The 21,154-nt window shown below is 38.9% G+C and overlaps 1 protein-coding gene across 8 annotated transcripts in view; it reads right to left on the bottom strand.

Annotated features, from left to right (window-relative positions):
* OSBPL1A (oxysterol binding protein like 1A) overlaps positions 1-21,154 on the bottom strand; it is a 224,526-nt gene that overhangs the window by 27,051 nt on the left and 176,321 nt on the right. For 7 of the 8 annotated variants that reach the window (XM_034995759.1, XM_034995760.1, XM_034995761.1 and 4 more), the window contains one exon: positions 4,951-5,026. In XM_034995759.1, the coding sequence (XP_034851650.1) occupies positions 4,951-5,026 (76 nt within the window). Of the gene's footprint in view, positions 1-4,950; positions 5,027-5,106; positions 5,199-21,154 lie in introns of those variants that run through there. The other variant, XM_034995766.1, reaches the window with a different exon arrangement.

Here is a 21,154-nt window from a genome sequence, read left to right as displayed (position 1 = left end):
TGAGCTGTATCGGTGGTTTTGAGGGAAACATTTTAAAGCTCATGGTAAGATAAAAGCATTTTATCAAAAGTTACTATAGCAACATAGGTGTGTTTCAGTGAAAAATATTTCCATTTTCTCACACCCTTCTCACTATTACAAGGTATAGGTGAGTGAGAGAAAAGAGCTTCGTGAAGCAAGAACTGCAATCCCTGGGAAAGCTTCTCTGGCTACATTTACATTTCCCAGAGACCAAGACACCTAGGACTCCAATGGAGGCTAACAAGATCTTCCACAAGTTAAAGTTTTTTAAAGTCCTGTTTTTAGTAACACTGAAGAAGTCCTAATTGAGTTGTCAACTTATGGATCATAAAAAAATATTTTTGGTAAATATATGTTATCTGAATTTTGGTACACAGTTGGGAAAGGGTCAAAGAACTAAACTGAATGATATTGCTAGATGTTAAAAAAAAACAAAACACCAAACTCCTACTCCCATCTGCCTATTAATATGAGCAAGGTTTAATTCTTGAATCTATTAAAAAATAACAATCATTACTAAAAATCCTGTCACATTCTAGCAATAGGGGACATTCTCAGATACCTAAACCCAACTGAAAAAATCCATTTTATGAATAACATTTTACCTTTTATGTTAATATTTTCATAAATTTTGCAATGCTTGTTATTTTGATCACTCATATATTAATACTTGTAAGAATACATTGATGCAGAGAAACTTTTATTCTCAAAATCTTATGCTCACAGGATATATGCTGTCAAATTTTTATTTTTGTATGTATTTTTGTCAAATAAATAAATAAAATCTTAAAAAAAAAAGTTAAGGATAATATTCCATAAGAAATATAGAATGGAAATATGAGTTAAAGGAGCAAATGGAACTATGAACTTTTCAACTTTTTTTTTTTTTTTAATATTTTATTTATTGACAGAGAGAGTCACAGTGAGAGAGGGAACACAAGCAGACGGGGTGGGAGAGGGAGAAGCAGACTCTCCGCTGAGCAGGGAGCCCAATGCGGGGCTCGATCCCAGGACCCTGGGATCATGACCTGAGCTGAAGGCAGACACCCAACGACTGAGCCACCCAGGCGCCCAACTTTTCAACTCTTAACGAAGAGCTTACTCTTGCATTCAAATTTCCACGGTATTTGGTTCCACTGGACATTTTTAAAAGAGTGATATAACATTTTCACTTTAAAAGGTCAGTTTTTATAAATACATCAGAACTTTTTCATCTCTGATAATAATCCAATACTAATATTCTAGGACTCCAGGATATTTAGCAAACACAGGGTTGGCACCTGCAAAGCCATGAGCACAAATGCCTACTCCACTTTTGTGCCTACCTACCTCATTTGCCTCATCCTGGTGCTGGCCCTGGTTCCAAAAGTCACTAAATGTGAACACCCATGACCTAACCCCCCTGGGTGAGTCCCACTGAGACATCCTAAAGGGATGGGAGAGAAGAGGAGGAAAAAAACAGGGGAAGCACAGGACAATGGGATTATGAGATTCAAGCCCTTCAACAAAAGGGCAATGGGAGTAAGAAAGGTTTCAAAGCTCTAACCAGTATCAGTATTAATTCTGAGCTGAGAATCTGTTTTATAAAAGCTTCAATCACAGAGAGATTTAGAATTAAATATCAGTCATGTAAAGTATTCATTTCATGTAGTAAAATCCAACATTTGGTAACATAATCCTGTCCAAAACAGACTGGAAGAAAAAAGGAAGGATGTCATTAAGTTTTGCAAATATAAGTCTCCATATTCTTTTTAGAAAGAAGCAAAGCAAAATGTGTCCGTATGTGGAAGTGGAGGATGGGGTCAAAGCAAGCCTGGCTGGGGAAGGCGCTGCAGGGCATGGCAGTCCAGGACGGCAAATGTCTGGAGAAGATACTTTGACTTTCCTTCCTAAGACAAATTATACCTAGACCATACCTGACAGATAAGCATCTCTCATGAGTTCATAAAAGTCAGGTATTATGTTTTTTGTTTTAAAGATTTTTATTTTTACATAATCTCTACACCCAAAGTGGGGCTCGAACTCACAACCCAAGATATCAAGAGTTGCATGCTCCACCGACTGAGCCGGCCAGGCACCCCAAAACCATGTCCTGTAATAACGACACTATACCATAAAATTATATCATCGTAAGAGGCATTCTTTTTTAAAAAGTTGGGACTGGACCCTAGTTCAGTGCAGATGCTCACACTCTCTACTCTCATTTGGTATGCTCCTCAACTTGACAGAGACATCATGAACAGCTATGGTTTGATACCAAATATCCTCTGCTACTTTTAAGATTTATTATTATAAAATTGAGAAACTGGGAATGTGAAGCTCTGGGGAAGACTTGGCTGAAAGAAATGTACATGGCTTTTGTAACTGAGATTTACCCAGAGAAAGGAATTCAAGTGTATGGATTAAGTTTAATAGAATCACAGAAATGCAATGCAGGATTTTAAAAAATTTCTTCGCTGTGAACTTCAGTGCAAAAAAGCTTTAGATATTACATTTTTTAAGTTTTGGACTATTTTCTTTTAGAAGGTGGAAGGAGGCCGATGTTGGAGGAGTCTATACCAAAAATTACTTTTAAAAATTTATTCTAGGGGCGCCTGGGTGGCTCAGTTGGTTAAAGCAACTGCCTTCGGCTCAGGTCATGATCCTGGAGTCCCGGGATCGAGTCCCGCATCGGGCTCCCTGCTCAGCGAGGAGCCTGCTTCTCCCTCTGACCCCCCCCCCTCTCATGTACTCTCTCTCATTCTCGCTCTCTCAAATAAATAGATGAATCTTAAAAAAAAAAAAAAAATTTATTCTAGCAATGATACTTGCATTTCTCTCTCAAGATACATTGTACTTTAAATCTCTATTGTTGGCCAACACTTAAACCTTTTGATTGTTTCTACTGCGTATGAGAGGGGGAGCCTATGACAGTGCCCAAAGAACAGTGCTTCCAAACACTAATTTCCTTTCAATCCACATTAATAAATGTTCCTCTAAGAATGGTTATCTTAAAAACTCAATAGAGAATCTTTATTTACAAATAGTTCTGCACCTAAAAAATAAAAGTAAAACCATTCTTCTAGAGAAATAGAGTATCTTTCAAAGTGTGACAGGTAGGATCCAACAGAACATTGTGTCCTGTCTCTTAAAAGAATGGTTATTCTCCATCTAGACAGAATGCTTGCTTTAGATATAAACTAGACAACCTCCGGTCACTAGCCTGAACAAATTCATGACCTCACCACTCAATCTGACACTTGTGAGAAAGGAGATGGTAGCAGACAGACTCAAGCTGGACAAATACAGAAAACTTATTTTCCATGATGTCCAAAAAGACTCAACCACATCTGACGTTTGCATACAAATTCTGCTGACCCAATAGTCTTTGACAGATGTGGTACCGATTCTGTAGGGAGAGTTTCATTCCTTAGAGACTGTGTAATCAATATGGTGAGTTGGAATCAGCATTAATTTAACATAATGGGAAATATCATTTGTTATAATGATGAATATTCCTTTTGTGAAACTGGTTTTAATTTAAAACACACATATATGCCTATTTGCATATAAATCATAATGGTAAATATGTTTACTAAGGATTTGAGAAATACTTGACTCTGTAGAATACAAATACTAATTTTTTGTCTGGAAAATTTCAGATCCAAAGACAGTAATATGTATAATTAACATCTTACTTGAGAATATATACATTTGGTTTGTCCTGATGATTCTTAATATAATCAAAATAGGATTAGAGGCAGGTGCTCTGATTCTCAAATGGGATTAACTGCTGCTAATAATATTGAGCATTATGCTAAACCAGGGACTTCCTAGACACTTTACATAAGTTATGTTATTTATCTCTCAATACACCTATTAGGTACAAATTAGTCTCCTAACTTTACACACGAGGAAACCCTATCCAGGGTGGCAAGATAGCTTCCCTGGGATCTCACAGACAGGAAGTAGCAAGGCTGGGATAAATCCCATTATCTGGCTGTAGAGCTTAGCTGAATTACTCTCCACATAGTAGAATCAGAAAATACTTGTTTAAAATGAATGTTTCTGGGATTAAATCGCTTCTTGGAAGTCACACTTGGAAAGTCTCAGATGAAATAACCCCATGCAGAGAACAGGGACATTAGAAAAACGCCAAAGTGGGCACATCACAAGTTGCAAGGATTTCAAGCACAGAACGAAAAGAAACTGACTATACTTCTTGGTGCAGGGAAAGTTCTTGGAGGACTCCCAGGATGCACATTAAATTACAAAATTACAAAAGGTAATGTCCAGGCAGATTCTTTAGCAGCTTAGGACTCACGTGTTTCAAACTTTTCATCATTCTAGTTGGCCAAAGGTTGTGCTGGAAGAATTAAGATAACTTTACTCAGAATTCTAGCCTAACTGATGTCAGGGTGGTGCTGTGGACTACTGTTTTAAAGAGAACCTAAGGATTTATGGAATAGTAAACTTTGCCATTTGCTGCCTGCTCCCAAATCAAATCTACCTGCACAGCTAAGGAGAGACACATTCTAAGTATCTAATACATCACACTTAAAACTCAAAGTACAAAACAACTAGCTCATACAAAGAAATGTACATGAAATTACTACCTTCTACACTTTGGTGAATCTGTGCTTTCTGAAAGAATTTCTGGGTAATTTTACAGGGAAATACAAAGGTGATATGACAGTAGGAAAAGAGCATTTTCTTATCCGATTTTTTTTTTAGAGTGAAAATTCACATTAAAATCCTATTAAATGGCATAAAGAGTGGTTCAAATTCTGTCAGGCAGACCTAAGACTTTTCCCAATTTCTGATTCTCACACGTTTCCATAAACTTTGTCATACATCACGTTTATGCCAACATGAAGATTCCCTTCCAAAGAATATACAGGGAAACGTATACTACTTAATGTTATATTATAAAAAGGAGAGTTAATTTACCATTCCAATACATTTTCTCAGGATGCTCCAGATGCTGAAGTCATTTCTGGAAAACATAGGGGAAGGCAAGCTTGTTCTGAAAGAAGAAAAGAAAAACAAACAGTTAATTTTAACGCCACTGACACCAGGAAAGAAAAGCTATCACCGTTAACTGACCACCACAGGCACAGGCGTATAGACACCATAAAAATGTTCTCGGCTGTGGACAGACAGGGTCCGTCTGGGGTTGCACCCCTGATCACCGCTATCCTGGTCCTTGAGAAGTGTCACAGCAGATCTCCTGGCCCTATGCCTTCGGTGTCATTCTGATCCTAGTGATCCCAGGTCCTTCCCGTTGGTGTCCAGCTGTCTGCACCTCCTCAGAGGTCTGTGTGCCCTCTGTGTGCCGGCGCATCGAAGAAAGCGTTGGGTTCACGACACAGCTATCCTTATCTTGATCCTTCCTATATTATTTTACTCTAGCTGCTAAATAGTGTAAACAAAATGCCATCACAGGGCCTAGTGTAAGGTTTTTAAGAAACTAAATGGAAAAATGCAAACGAACTACAAAGCCAGAGCAAAATTTAGGCCTGGCATTATACATCAGTACTTCCCCAAAGACACGGACATTGAGTAAAATTTGGCATCTACAGAAGGAGTATCTTCAAAGCCTCTGCAGGGGTTTGGAGGCAGCCAGAAGGATGGTGGACGTCCGTGGCAAAGGGTCTGTGGCCTGGATAAGCAGCCCGTCAGGGGCTCAGGCATCCTGAAGCCAGGCCTGGCTGGCCAGAAGCCGACCCCACTTGCACAAATCACAATCACAGCACTACCAGGGGGACCAGTGAGAGGAGCCCAGACCAACTTTCTAAAATGCTGTTAAGACAGTACATTCTTTTTGGTTATCTTCAGTTATGGCAAGGGATGTTGGCTTAGCAGATGCCATTTAAAATATACCTATGCAACTAAAATACTAAAGAAAATAGTAAGCAAAATAATTATCTTCTAAAGAACTTTTACTCTATAAACTAATTAGAGTTATAGAAGTTAATATGGTTTTCAAATAAATAATATTTTTAAATCCTCCATGGTAAATTCTTCTGATATCTTTTTCTTCTTTAGAAACACACACTGTTCATTTGGCAGATTTGTCATCTAACCAGTCTGCTGGATAAGTAGCCACAGATGGTATTTAAATCACATTCTCCACAATCCAGGACTATGAATCTCTGTGACATGCACAAGGGAACTGAGGGACAGACTCCCTGCCATTATCTACCATTTGCATGTACAATGCAGTTTGAGAGATGTGTACAGTTGACCCACGAACAACATGTGTTTGAACTGCACCAGTCCACTCATATGTGGGTTTTTTATAAATACAGCACAGTACAGTAAATGTATTTTCTCTTCCTTATGATTTTCTAAATAACATTTGCCTTTTTAGCTCACTTTATTGTAAGATATTGTATAAAATACCTATGACACACAAAATACGTGTTAATTGATGGTTTATGTTATTGGTAAGGCTTCCAGTCAACAGTAAGCTGTTAGCAGTTAAGTTTTTGAGGGGTCAAAAATTACACATGGGTTTTCTACTCCCTGGGAGGTATACCGTTCAGGGGTCAACTATATTTTCTATCTTTTGTCTACGAAAAAGCCAGAAATGGAACAGATGCTAGAAGCTTGAGCCTGAAATAAGCTTTGCGAAGACGGAAAGAGGGGCTGTAATTCCTCCCAACCAACGCTTACATTGAGTGTACAGGTATGTATTACTATTTGGATTAAAGGCAAGAAGAATAAGAAATATTCTGGAAGCAAGAAGATAAAAGACATCCAAGGCTTTTTTTTTTTTTTTTTTAATTTTCAATTTAGAAATCATTACAGGATTGCCAGCCAAGAATCCCACCTGGAAATATTCCACATTCATTTTTATCCACGTATCTCATGATGTTTTATGAAACTGTAGTAGTTACTCATTCATCTGGAGGCTGGATTATCTGCAACATTATCTACTCTAGAACACAACCAGAAAGCAGAGGTAAAAGGGATTGTGAAAGGTAATGGGCCATCACAGAGCCCAGGTATTTCTTGTGGAAGACATGCAGAAACGAACTCCTTCAGATCACACTGTGTGCAATAAGCTGATCAAAAGCAGCAAGAGAAACACTGGCCTTCAGGTCCAGTATACAATGTGGAAGCTGTAACACAGTACAAGACCTCGGGGTTGTTGACTGTAATCTGAGTCAACAGCATGATGAGGCTGCCAAAAAGGCAGGTGCAATCTCAGATTGCCAAAAGGAGAACAGCAGCTAGAACATTCCTAAGGACAACTCTGCAATGATCAGACCAGAACCAGGATTCAGCTCCATGTGCCACTTTTAAAAGGAGCCTTGACACCTCCACTCAGGAAGAATTATCAGAAGCTAGGCAAAGGTGTCCAGAAAACATTTATAAGCAATGGATGAAGGCAATGTGCATTCCAGAAGAAACAAAAGAAACTGGAGGTCTGGGGAACAGTAGGCATGACAGAGGTCTTGGGGTATTAGAGGACAGGGCCAGGAGTAATAGCACCCCCACACCCCTTCCCTCCCAACAAGAGCATTCCCTATGCACCTTTGCCTGCTTTGATATTCTTCGCAGCCCTGATCAACCCATGACATACTACTGTAGGCTCTTGAGTATTAGCTACATCCCCCAGGATGGTATGCAAGTCCCCCAAGAACTCATGTTTCATCTGCTTATCCCTGTTGTCTAGGACAGTGCGAACACAAAGGAGGAGTTTAAGTAATTGTTGAATGAACTTTAGAATGTATAAGGCCTGTTAACGTGCATTAACTTTTTCATAAAGAATTTGGTTTAATCTGTGCTACTCAAGTGATTAAGACTAGAACCACTGGTAGAAGTTATAGGATGTTGATATAAAGGTCTTACAATTAATTCCAAAAATGATAAAGAAGACATTCTTATTGAGTGAAGGTTTCAAACAGAGGCTGAATCCCTTTCTGTCATGGCCCAGAAAGGCATTCCTGCACTAGGCGGGAAGCTGATCTAGAATAGCTAGGCCAGGGATGTCACTAAACATCCTCTAGGGAACAAGCTGGATCCCCACACAAAGAATTATCCAGCTCTAAATATTAGTGGTGCTAAAGTTGAGAAACCTCCCACAGAGATATGAAGCTTCATATACAAGTTTAAATTTTGCAGGGGCTACATTAAAAAAGGAAAGAGAACAAGATAAATCCATTTTAATAATATATTTTATTTGGGAATGATGTCAGCATCATGGTGCTGTAAGTCATTCCTCTTCTCTCCCCTCTGATTTACAACTAATTGGACATACATACCCTGGGAGGGGGGGAACCCCACAGCGCCTCTGCACAGCATAGCAGGGTGTCCAAGAAATCCACCATCTGTGTACCTAGAGTGGGTGGGCACAGGCAGGGGAGCTGGCAGCGGCAGCCCGCAGTGAGCCGGCACCACCTTTCCGGCAGAGGAGGGGGCGGGGTAAGGCAGCGGTTGGGGGTCGGACTGGCAACAGGCGCTGCAACTGGAGGAACGAGGCTCCCTGAGAAGAGACCCCAGTGGCTGGAGGAAGGGAAGGAAAGGGAAGTAGGCAAAGAGAACTGAAGGAAAGCATCTCCTGTTCTCTGCCGCAAGAGGCTGGCCCACAAACCTCTGGAACCCTTCCCACTTGAAGATCCCCCCACCTGGCCATGGGTATACCCAAAGCCCCAAGTGCTAAGTACATACCTCCCTCCCACTTTACCACCACTCTTTGCTTTTTTTCATGCTCCCAACCCTTAGCTCTGGTAACAAAAATCAAAAAGTTGTGCTATAGCCCCATCTTCTGGAAAACAAAAGGAAAACCCCCATCTACCAGCCTGCTGAACTGTTAGAATCCAAGTAAACAAAGCCTTCAAATGTGGAGGAGGCACTTCTCATCCAACACCAAGAAAAATCACTGTAAGGCAGTATCATAAAAAGATAATGACAATTCTCCAGCTATGGAACCCAAAGACATGGAATATTGCAGTCTAACTGATAATTTAAAATAGCAGTTATGATGAAATTCAATGAGCTATAAGAAAACTCCAAATGGCAATATGGTGATCACAGGAATAAAATTAATGAATAGAAGTGCTTTATCAGAGAGAATGAAATTCTAAAAAAGAAATAAATTGTGGAGCTGAAGAACTCAATAAATGAGATGAAAAATGCATCAGAATGTGCTGGAAACAGAGCAGATCATATGGAAGAGAGGATTAGCAAGCTTGAGGACAGAAATATAGAAATGAGTCAGGTGGAACAGACGGAAGATTTTTAAAAAGTGAAGACACCCTATGAGAACTATCTCACTCCATCAGAAATGCCAACAAGAGAATAATGGGTATGTCAGAAGGAAAGAGAGGGAGAAGGGAACAGAGAATGCATTTAAATAATAGCTGAGACCTTCCCAAACCTGGGGAAGCAACTGGATACATAAGTCTACAAAGCTAACAGAACACCCTATTGTCTCAAGGCAAAAAGACCTTCTCCAAGACACATTATATTAAAATTGTCAAAAGTCAGTAATAGGGGTGCCTGGGTGGTTCAGTTGGTTAAGCATCTGCCTTTGGCTCGGGTCATGATCCCAAGGTCCTTGGATCAAGCCCTGCATCAGGCTCCCCACTCCACAGGGAGCCTGCTTCTCCCTCTCCCTCTGTGTGCTCTCTCTCTCTTTCAAACCAATCAATCAATCAATCAATCTTTTAAAAAAAGTCAATAATAAAGAAGGAATTTTAAAGGCACCCAGGAAAAAATATAAAGTAACCTACCAAGGTCCCCCAGTAGGCTATTAGCAGAGTTCTCAGCAGAAACTCTACAGGCCAGGAGAGAGAGGAATGACATATTGAAAATACTTAAAGATAACAACTGCCAGCCAAGAATACTCTACCTGGCAAAGCTATCTTTTAGGTATGAAGGAGAAACCAAAGCTTTCCCTGACAAACAAAAGCTAAAAGAGTTCACCACCACTAGACCTGCCTTAACAGAAATGTTGGAGGGAACTCTTCAAGCGAAGAAACAAAAGATGAAAGTACACAAAATTCAATCTGATTAACCAGGCAAGTAATAATACTGTAACTCTTTTTTTAGAATACTGTATTAAACTCCTATTAGAACATAAAGGAAAAGAGCATTGCAAGTAACTATAGCTACTACAACTTGGTAACAAAGTCATAGCATAAGAAGAGATAATTTGTAACAACAAAGGATAAAACCTTTGTAGGGGAATGAAGACAGAGTGCAATCAGCAGGAAAAGGACTACTTTATCTATGAGATGTTTTAGGTAAACCTCATGGTTACCACAAAGCAAAAATCTAGAGCAGAGACACAAAACATAAAAAAAGGGAGAGACTGAGCAAATCACCATGGAAAACCACAAACTTACAAAGGTAGAAATAGAAGGAAAAAGAAACAATGGAGAGATAAAATAACCAGAAGGCAAAGATAAAATGGCAGTAGTTAGTCCTTACATAACAATAATCACCCTAAATGTAAATGGATTGAACTCACCAATCAAAAGGAAGAGTAACTGGGTGGATTAAGAAAAACAAGAGCCATGCACCTGGGTGGCTCACTTGTTTGAGTGTCCACTCTTGGTTTCTGCTCAGGTCATGCTCTTGGGCCATGAGATCAAGCCCCACACCAGGCTCTGCACTCCACACTGGGCTGGGGCGGGGGGGGTGTCTGAGATTCTCTCTCGCCCCTCCCTGCAATCTCCCCACCCACCGCTTGTGCACGTGTTCTCTAAAATAAATTAGTAAATCTTAAAACACACACACAAGAGCCAACTATGTGCTGCCTAATAGGAGCTCTAAAGACACACATAGGCTCAGCATGAAAGAATGGATGATGACACTGCAAGCCAAAAAAGAAAAAAAAAGTTTGTAACTATACTTGTATCAGGCAACATAGATTTCAAGCCAAAAAGGGTTCTAAGAGACAAAGAAGGTCATATAATGATAAAGGGGGGGGGGGGCAATACATCAAGAAGATATGACAATCATAAATATATAGTCTGAACACCTCAGCACTGAACATCTATTAAGCAACTGATAACAGATCTTAAGGGGGGGGGCCTGGGTGGCTCAGTTGGTTAAGCATTTGCCTTCAGCTCAGGTCATGATCTCAGGGTCCTGGGACTGAGCCCCGCATCGGGCTTCCTACTGGGCATGGAGAGGGCTTCTCCCTCTCGCTCTGCCCCTCACCCTGCTTGAGCATGCTCGCTCGCTCTCTCTCGCATAAATAAGATCTTAAAAAAATAGATCTTAAGGAATGAATTAAGAACAATACAGTAACCATAGAAGAAGTCAGTATCCAGTATCAGCAATGGGTAGATTATCCAAAGAACAACGAAATCACACTGCACCTTAGGATAGATGGACTTAATAGACACATACAGAACATTCTATCTAACAGTAGCAGAATACACATTCTTCTCAAGTGCACATGGAACATTCTCCAGGACAGATCATGTGATAGGTCACAAATCTTAGCAAACTCAAGAAGACTGAAGTCACACCAATTATCTTCTCTGATCACAATGCATGAAATTAGTAATCAATAAGAGGAAGTGAGTAGATATTCAAATATGTGGAAACTAAACACTGTTCTAAACAACCAATGGGTCAAAAAAGAAACCAAAAGGGAAATAAAAAATTATCTCGAAACTAATGCAAATGAAAACACAATATATCAAGAATTGTGGGATGCAACAAAGCAGGTCTGAGAGGAAAATTAATAGCAATAAATGCATTATGTTAAGAAATTAGATCTCAAATAAACAACCTAACTTTACACCTCAAGGAACTAGAAAAAGAACAAATTAAGCCCAAAATAGAAGGAAGGAAATAATGAGGATCAAACTATAAATAAATAAAATAGCAGAAAAACAATAGAAAGGATAAATGAAACTAAGATCTGGTTCTTCAAAATTATAAACAAGATTGACAAAACTTTAGCTAGAGTAAGGAAAAAAAAAAACCCAAAATTAGAAATGAAAAAAAGACATTACAACTGATACTATAGAATACACAGAATCACAAAAGACTACTATGAACAGTTATATGCCAACAAACTATATAACCTAGAATAGATTTCCAGAACACCTAATCTATCAAGACTGTGAATGAAAAGGAAATACAAAATCTGAACAGACCAATTAAGGAGAAAGAGATTGAACCAGTAATTTAAAACAAACAAACAAAACACAAACAAACTCCCAACACAGAAAACTCCAGGACCAGACAGTTTCGCTGAAGAATCTACCAAACATTTAAAGGAAAATTAGCACCAACCCTCCTCAAACTCTTAGGAAATATCAAGAAGGAAGAAACATTTCCAAACTCATTCTGCAAAGCTAGCATTACTATGATACTAAACCAGATAAGGACACCACAAGAAAACTATCAACCAATATCCCTGATGAGTACAGATGCAAAAATTCTCAACAAAATATTAGCAAACCGAATTGAAGAACACATTAAAAGATTACACTCCATGACCAAGTGGGATTTATCCCTGGGATGTGACTATAGTTCAACATACACAAATTAATAAATGTAACACAAAGCATCAATAAAAATGAAAGATAAATATCACAGGACCATCTCAATAGATGCAGAAAAAGCATTTGACAAAATTCATCCTTTCATGATTAAAAACCCTTAACAGATTGGGTATGGAAGGAACACACCTCAACATAATAAAGGCAGGTCTGACAAACTCACAGCTAACATTATACTCACTGAAAGGAAACTGAAAACGTTTCCTCTAAGATCAGGAACAAGGCAAGGATGCCTACCCTCACCACTCATATTTAATGCAATAATGGAAATCCTAGCTGGAGCAATTTAGGCAAGGCAAAAAAATAAAAGGCATCCACTATGATGGTGTGAAAGTGATATGCATTCAGTAGAAACCATACTTCAAATTTTGAATTCAGATCCTTTTCTGGGCTAACAACATGTATGATACTCTCTCATGATGCCAGGCAGTGGGAGCTGCAGCCCCTAGTCAGCCACACAATCACAAGGGTAAATAACCAATACACTTAGAACCATTCTGCACCCATACAACCATTCTGTTTTTCCCTCGCAGTACAGTATTCAATAAATTATGGGAGATATTCAACACTTTATTATAAAACAGGCTTTGTATTAGATGGTTTTTGCCTAACTGTTGGCTAATGTAATATTCTGAGCATGGTTAAGGTAGGCTAGGCTAAGCTATGATGTTGGGTAGGTCAGGTATATTAAATGCATTTTCGACTTATGATATTTTCAACTTATGATGGGTTTATCGGGATGTAACTCCATTGTAAATTGAGGAAGATCAGTATAGAAAACCCCAAAGAATCAGTAAACACACACACACACCTGTTGGAATTAATCAACAATTTCAGTAAAGTGGCAAGATGCAAAAATCAACAGACAAATCAATTACATTACTTTACACTAATGATGAAGCAACTGAAAAAGAAATAATACCATCCTATTCACAATAGCATCAAAAACAATACCTAAGAAACTTAACCAAGGATGTGAAAAATCCGTACAATAAAAACTACAAAACTTTGCTGAAAGAAGTCAAAGTCACAAACAAATGGCAAGACATCCATGTTCATGGATCAAAAGAATACTGTTAATATGCCCATACTACCCCAGGCAATCTACAGATTCCATGTAATCCCCATCAAAAAATCAAAGACATTTGGGGTGCCTGGGTGGCTCAGTCATTGGGCATCTGCCTTCGGCTCAGGTCACAGTCCCAGGGTCCTGGGATCGAGCCCCACATCGGGCTCCCCGCTCCGCAGGAGGCCTGGTTCTCCCCCTCCCACTCTCCCTGCTTGTGTTCCCTCTCTCGCTGTGTCTCTCTCTGTCAAATAAATAAAATCTAAAAAAAAAAAAAATCAGACATTCTTCACAGAAACAGAAGAAACAATCCTAAAATTTGTGTAGGACCACAGAAGATCCTGGATAGTCTAAAGCAATACTAAGAAAAAAGAACAAAGCCAGAGGTATCATGCTTCTGGGTTTCAAACTATATTATAAAGCCATAGTAATAAAAAACAGTATGGTACTGGCACAAAAATAGACACACAGACCAATGGAACAGAACAGAAAGCCTGGGGCACCCGGGGTGCCTGGGTGGCTCAGTCAGTTAAGCATCTGCCTTCAGCTCAGGTCATGATCCCAGTGTCCTGGGATTGAGTTCCGCATCCCTCTCTCTCTGCCTGCCACTGCCCCTGCTTTTGCTCTGTCAAATAAATAAATAAAACCTTAAAAAAAAAAACGGAAAGCCATGTGTGACAAACTCACAGCTAATATTAACATAGCTACCACAGCTAACATGTGTCTAAAAATGGACACATCGACCAATGGAACAGAATAGGAAGTCTACAATTAAACCCCAGCATACTGGTCAACTACTGTTCAACAGGAAAGCCAAGAATAATCAATGGAGAAAGGACAGTCTCTTCAAAAAATGGTGCTAAGAAAAACTGGAGACACACATGCAGAACAGTGACACTGGACCCCTATATCACACCACTCACAAAAATTAACTAAGAAATGGATCAAAGATTTAAACATAAGACCTGGTACCATAACTCCTAAAAGAAAATATGGGGAAGCAGCTCATCAATATTGGTCTTGGCAATCATTTGAGGGGTGGGATGTCAAAAGCACAAACAAAAGAAAAAAACAACAACAAATGGGACTAATATCAAACTCAAAGATCTGCACAGCAAAAGAAACAGCAAAATGAATAGACAACCTACAAAAGAAAAATTCTACAAATCATATATTAGATAAGGAGTTAATGTCCAAAATATATAAAGAACTCAGTCAACTTAGTAACAAAAAGAAATCTGATTAAAAAATAGGCAGAACTAGAGGCGCCTGGGTGGCTCAGTTGTTAAGCGTCTGCCTTCGGCTCAGGTCATGATTCCAGGTCCTGGGATCGAGCCCCGCATCAGGCTCTCTGCTTGCCAGGAAGCCTGCTTCTCCCTCTCCCACTCCCCCTGCTTGTGTTCCCTCTCTCACTGTGTCTCTCTCTCTGTCAAATAAATAAATAAAATCTTTAAAAAAAAACCAGGCAGAACTAAATAGACATTTCTCCAAATCAAAATGAGCAGACAAATGAAAAAAATGCTCAACATCACTAATCAGGGAAATGCAAATCAGAGCCACAACGAGCTATCACCTCACACCTGTTAGAATGGCTATCATCGAGAAAACAAAAGACAACAGGTGCTGGTGAGAATGTGGTGAAAAGGAACCCTTATACATTGTTGGTGGGAATGTAAATTGGTCCAACCACTATGGAAAACAATATGGAAGTTTCTCAAAAAATAAAAAATAGATCTACCATATGATGCAGCAATTCCACTTCTGGATATATCCCCAAAGGAAATGAAAACAGGATTCTGATAAGATACATGCACTCCCATGTTTAGTGCAGTTTTATTTACAAAAGCCAAGATGTAGAAACAACCCAAATGTCCATCAGTGGATGAATGGATAAAAAAGATGTGGTACATATACACAATGGAGGAAACTCAGTCACAAGAAAGGAAGATATTGCTAATTCGCAATGCAGATGGACTTTGAGTAGATTATGCTAAGTAAGGTAAGTCAGAGAAAGACAAGTACTGTATAGTACCACTTATATACGGAATCTAAAAACACAGGAAACCTGTAACAAAGAGTTACAGGTGTAACACCAGTGATGGTGTTTAAGGGTACAAACCTGCAATGAGTAGTAAATAAGCTGTAGAGATCTAATGGACAGAATAATGAATATAGGCAATATTGTATTAAAAATATCTTGTATTTAGCACAATATACCCAAAATATTTGCATGTCGACATGTAATGAATATAAAAAATTGAGGTACTTTACATTTATTCCCATCTTAAGTTTTTAAAATCCAATGTGTACTTTACACTTAGAGCATATCTCAATTTAGCTCAGTTTTCAACAGTTAAAGTCTAACTTTACCAAAACAGTAAAATGGCAGTTAATGAAAAAATACCTTAGCTTCATTTTTATAATTTAAACTTATATTAACTAAGGTTAAGACTAAAAACTCCATGTCTCACTCACAGCAGCCCCATTTCAAGTGCTCAAAAACCATGAGTGGCTGGTGGCTACTACTGGCCACACTGGATTTCTGTGACTGCTTCTGAAAACATAAGGGTAGTACTGCTCTAAGCCTGGGGGAAGAACCAAAAATCACTCAAATACAGGAGTCTAAATCAGTGAGAGTCCACAATCTAATCATTAAGAAAATGCTAAATATTCTACAGTATTATTTAAAGCAGCAGAGGGAATCAAATTTTTTAATAATTAGGTAGCAGATTTAAAACTTTTTAGTTTTAAATATATACTGTAGAGATATATAAAGGATATTTTTCTATATTTAAAAATTTCACTACCCCCACCAGGACCAAAAAAAAAAAAAAAAAATCCCTATTGATACTGGATGAAGGAGGTATTACTCCAAGCAGAAGTAATAACAGAGGAGAGTAGCTATCAGAATTTTTAGGCTGAAACCATAGATCGATTATTCTCTTCCCTTGGAGTTTGTCTGAGAGTCATTATATCCTGAATTCTATGCTTCCTTTTTTTCTTCACACAGAGAGAAAACACCCTGTACCAGGGACTGAGAATGATATGTCCTGGTTCTATTTTCAAGCATACAGATGACATTACGACGATCTGCACAACAACACAATAAGTGGTTTTGAGTGAAAAGTCCCACCACAGTTGTTTTATCTGTGTGATGCAAACGGCTCAGTGTGTAACCCGGCCATTATTCCCCCTACCCAGAGCTGTGGACAGACCCCAAACTGAACCAAATTAGTTCACGAAGTGTGACTAACAAATGCTGTGCTAGAATTAGAATCCCCCTTATTCTGAAAAAAGGTTGTTCAAGTTCAGGAGATCACTATCCCCCAAATCTTTAAGGTAGTTTTAGATGGCAGAAACTATACGGGAGGCTCAGCCTGACAGAGCCCCTCAAATTCCCGTGAACTGCACACATCCTGCGGGTCTACCTGCCAGACACCAGGCCCACTGCCTCCTACTCTTGCTCCCTGGCATAACTCCAGGAAACACAGAACACTCTGCTCACAGAGACACCTTTTTTTTTTTTTTTTTAAAGATTTTATTTACTTGCTTGTCAGAGAGAGACAGAGACAGAGAGAGGGAGGGAGGGAGGGAGAGCGAGCGATCGCACAAGCAGGGGGAGCTGCAGGCAGAGGGAGAAGCAAGTTCCCTGCAGAGCAGGAAGCCCCAAGCGGGATTGGATTCCAGGACCCTGGGATCCTGACCTGAGCCGAAGGCAGACGCTTAACCGACTGAGCCACCCAGGTGTCCTAACTCACGGAGACTCTTTGAAAAAAGTAGAAAAAGATTATAAAATGAAGCTGTGGCTGGAAGATGTCAGGTGTTTCATGGTTTTCAGGTTTGCTTCTTTCATGCAGACCCGTGAGCCACACAGGGTCTGTGCACGGGCATGTGTGTACTCTACTGAAATAGCGTTATCCTTGGGTGTGGGCTCTTTGTCACAGAGAATATAAAAGAATTGTGGGACTCAAACCAGGGCCACAACTCACACTCTTGCCACAGCCTACTTGCACAACCTGGGACAGACCTCCAAGCCCAGACTGCGCAGCTGTACATTCACCTTACTTGGCAGCTAGATCTGTAGTGAGAATAGAGTGGTACCTGGGACAATTCAAGCCTCGGGGCACCAAGTCTCAGTCTCTTACCTGTACCTCAGTCTTCAAGAATTTTAAAAATTCTTTGTTATTTTTATAAAGTACACACATATTAAGGTAAAAACATTCATAGTCATTGGTGATATCATCTCCTCACTAAATTAGCTTCTCAATTTGTATGAGCTTTCTGTTATTATAAATATTTTACTCACCACCTACATTGCAGAAAACTTTTTTCAAATCTATCACTGGTCTTCTGATTCTGTTTATAGTATAACTTGCCAAACCAAGTCTGGGGAAGTTATACACGTTAGATCATAATCTATATTTGAAACTTAAATAGCTATCTTTCAATATTTTCTCTATGGACAAGATAAAAACACTTCACCATTCTATTAATAATCACTGCAGAAAAAATGGTAAATTCCTTAATTCATAAAGTTTTATAATCTTAAATTTTCAGAAGTTCAAGTTCTATATCAAAACCAGCATAACCTAGAACAAAGATTATCTCAAGCATTTACCTACCAAGTGAAAGTAAACATAATGAGAAATGTGGTTCATTTTTCAAATATAAAATAATATGTTATATACCAACTGAAACAATCCATGGATGAATAAGCCAGTCATCTCTTCCCACCTCTAATACTAATATAACAGCCTGGAGGGCTCCCTTCCATACTTTCCTCTTTGCACAAACATGCATACACAAGTATATATTCTTTTACTGAAATATTACCCTACAGATCAAAATGTTTTTTCACTAAATATATCAAGGACACCCCTCCAAGTTGATAGATATAAGTGTATCTTTCTAATATCTTTAGGCACAGGTACACATGCACATATGTGTAACTTTGTATCAGTATCTTATCATGTACGCTGGTTTTATTTTTTTTAAGATTATTTATTGAGAGAGAGAGAGCAAGCATGAAGGGAAGGGCAGAGGGGGAAAGAGAATCCCAAGCAGACTCCCCACGGAGAATGGAGCTGACATGACTTGAACTCACCACCCTGAGATCATGACCTGAGCCAAAATCAAGAGTTAGAAGCTCAACCGACTTAGCCACACAGATGCCCCACTGGTTTTATTTTTAATGCAGTCCATTCTCGTTTTGTTCTTACCTGATAGGTATTTTTCTATACTTTTGTACATTTTGTCAAATAGTCACAAATAGAGCATGTGTGCACACAAAGGGGATTTCTGACTGTAAGATTCCAAACCAGAATACTAGTTATACACACTTGTCTATGGTTTGCTTTTCCTATTCCATATTTTGTGGAAATTTATTCAAGTCAAATGGTAAACTAATCCTTTCAACAAGTGAATCATAATCCATGACAAGAATACTGTATAGGAAATACATTTTGCCATTCTCCATGAAAGCCATTCACTGTTTTCATTCTTTTGCCCAACAATGCAGCAAAAACATCTTATCTTTCTTTTTAAATCTGATGTTTTCATTTCTCTGGGACAGAGAACTAGATAAAGATAAGACTGCTGGGTCAGAAAGTACACCTATTTTACATTTCCCCAAATGTTACCAGACTGCTTTCTGAAAGGGTTTTAACAATTTCATATTTTACCACCAATCTATGAGAGCACTTTTCCTGATCTCCCCACCAGCAGCGATCAGTGTCCATAAAGTGTTCTTACCCAAGTTTTGTCAGTCTATTAGAAAATCATACTGTATTGCTTTTTTTCTTTGACTAGTACTGGATGTTCTGCCTCAGAACATCTTTTCATGTTTAATGACCATTTGAATTTATACATATATAAATTGCCTATTTATATCATTTATACCACTAAATTTTTTGTCAGTTTTTAAGAATTTGTTGTATATAATAGGTATTAATCTTTTATCATGTAGACTGCAAAGAGAATCATTTGCACACAAAACAAACTTGCATAAATATGTCTTTTATGGTTTTTTTTTTAAAAATAGCTTTTAGCTTTTGGGTCTTGGTTTAAGAAGGCTTCCTTCACTCCATGGGCGCCTGGGTGGCTCAGTTGGTTAAGCGACTGCCTTCGGCTCAGGTCATGATCCTGGAGTCCTGGGATCGAGTCCCGCATCGGGCTCCCTGCTTGGCAGGGAGTCTGCTTCTCCCTCTGACCCTCCTCCCTCTCATGCTCTCTGTCTCTCATTCTCTCTCTCTCTCAAAAAAAAAAAAAAAAAAAAAGAAGAAGAAGGCTTCCTTCACTCCAGAGTTTTTATTTTTATTATTTTTTTTAAAAAGATTTTTATTTATTTATTTGACAGAGAGAGAGACAGTGAGAGGGAACACAGCAGGGGGAGTGGGAGGGGGAGAAGGCGGGCTCTCTGCCAAGCAGGGAGCCCGATGCGGGGCTCGGTCCCAGGACCCCGGGATCATGACCTGAGCCAAAGGCAGACACTTAATGACTGAGCCACCCAGGCACCCCACTCCAGAGTTTTTAAATGATGTTTTAACTCTTTAAATGACCAAAAAAATATATGTGTGTCTCAAGCCCCTATCTTTACACAAAAATAGCTAGGGACCTTTAGGGTGAGCCTTTGCTTGTTCATTGCTGACCACTTGTGACATATGATCCGAGTGCCCTGTCCCCTATGCCTTTTACAATGGGGCCTGTGAAATCACCCAGGTCCCTCTCACAAGAACACACGAGCTCTCTCCAACATTTCTCTCACCCTCAATTCTAGGAATCTTAATAGTTTGCATATTTAGCTTCATTCTACCTTTATCGTTTAAAAAGACCTCTGATCATTGATCTGTATGCTTCAGGGAGAACAGGAAAATTTCAGGAGTTTTTTGTTTTGTTTTTACAAGCAACATTTCACAAATGCTCTGACATCACAGTATCACTGAGCTAACTCTAACTGGTTCTACCAAGATAAAGTGTTTGAGTACTATAACATTGAGTATTTACTCCATCTTAGATCCTGTGTTAACCACTTAACATGCATCGCCTCACTTAATCCTCAAGATAATGCTATAAACTAAGCACTCCTTAAGTAACTTGCCCATGGTCACACATCTAATGAGTAGCAGAACTAGGATTCTTTAACTCCAGATCCTTAGCTACAGGTTTCAGAGCCCCAGCTGCCACCTGATTTGTGCAACCTCCAACAAGTAACTACCTACCTATTCCAAGCCTCAGTGTTTCCATTTAAAAATATATACATAAATCCACAGACATAAAAATTTCATATCATGGTGAGGTTCCAACGAGACAATGCATCTACAGTGGAGTTTTTAAAAATTTTTAGTCTAATTCATGGGTGGTTTGTAAACTCAATGTAATGTTTCATATAACCAGCATTTTTAAAAAATGAAACAGACTACATCTAGCAAAGGTAGGTATTGTAAATGAAAATTCTGTTCCAATAGACATATATGCATTTATACACGTATATTATGTGCTCAGAAATTTTAAAAATATGTATTTTTTTTTTTACTATGAGACTTTGCCAGTGATA

This window comes from Mirounga leonina, unplaced genomic scaffold, assembly GCF_011800145.1.
Source record: "Mirounga leonina isolate KUSES-001 unplaced genomic scaffold, KU_Mleo_1.0 Mir_93, whole genome shotgun sequence".
Taxonomy (NCBI): Eukaryota; Metazoa; Chordata; class Mammalia; order Carnivora; family Phocidae; genus Mirounga; species Mirounga leonina.
Note: the sequence above shows the minus strand (reverse complement) of the source record. Positions and strands in the feature narration are given on the sequence as shown.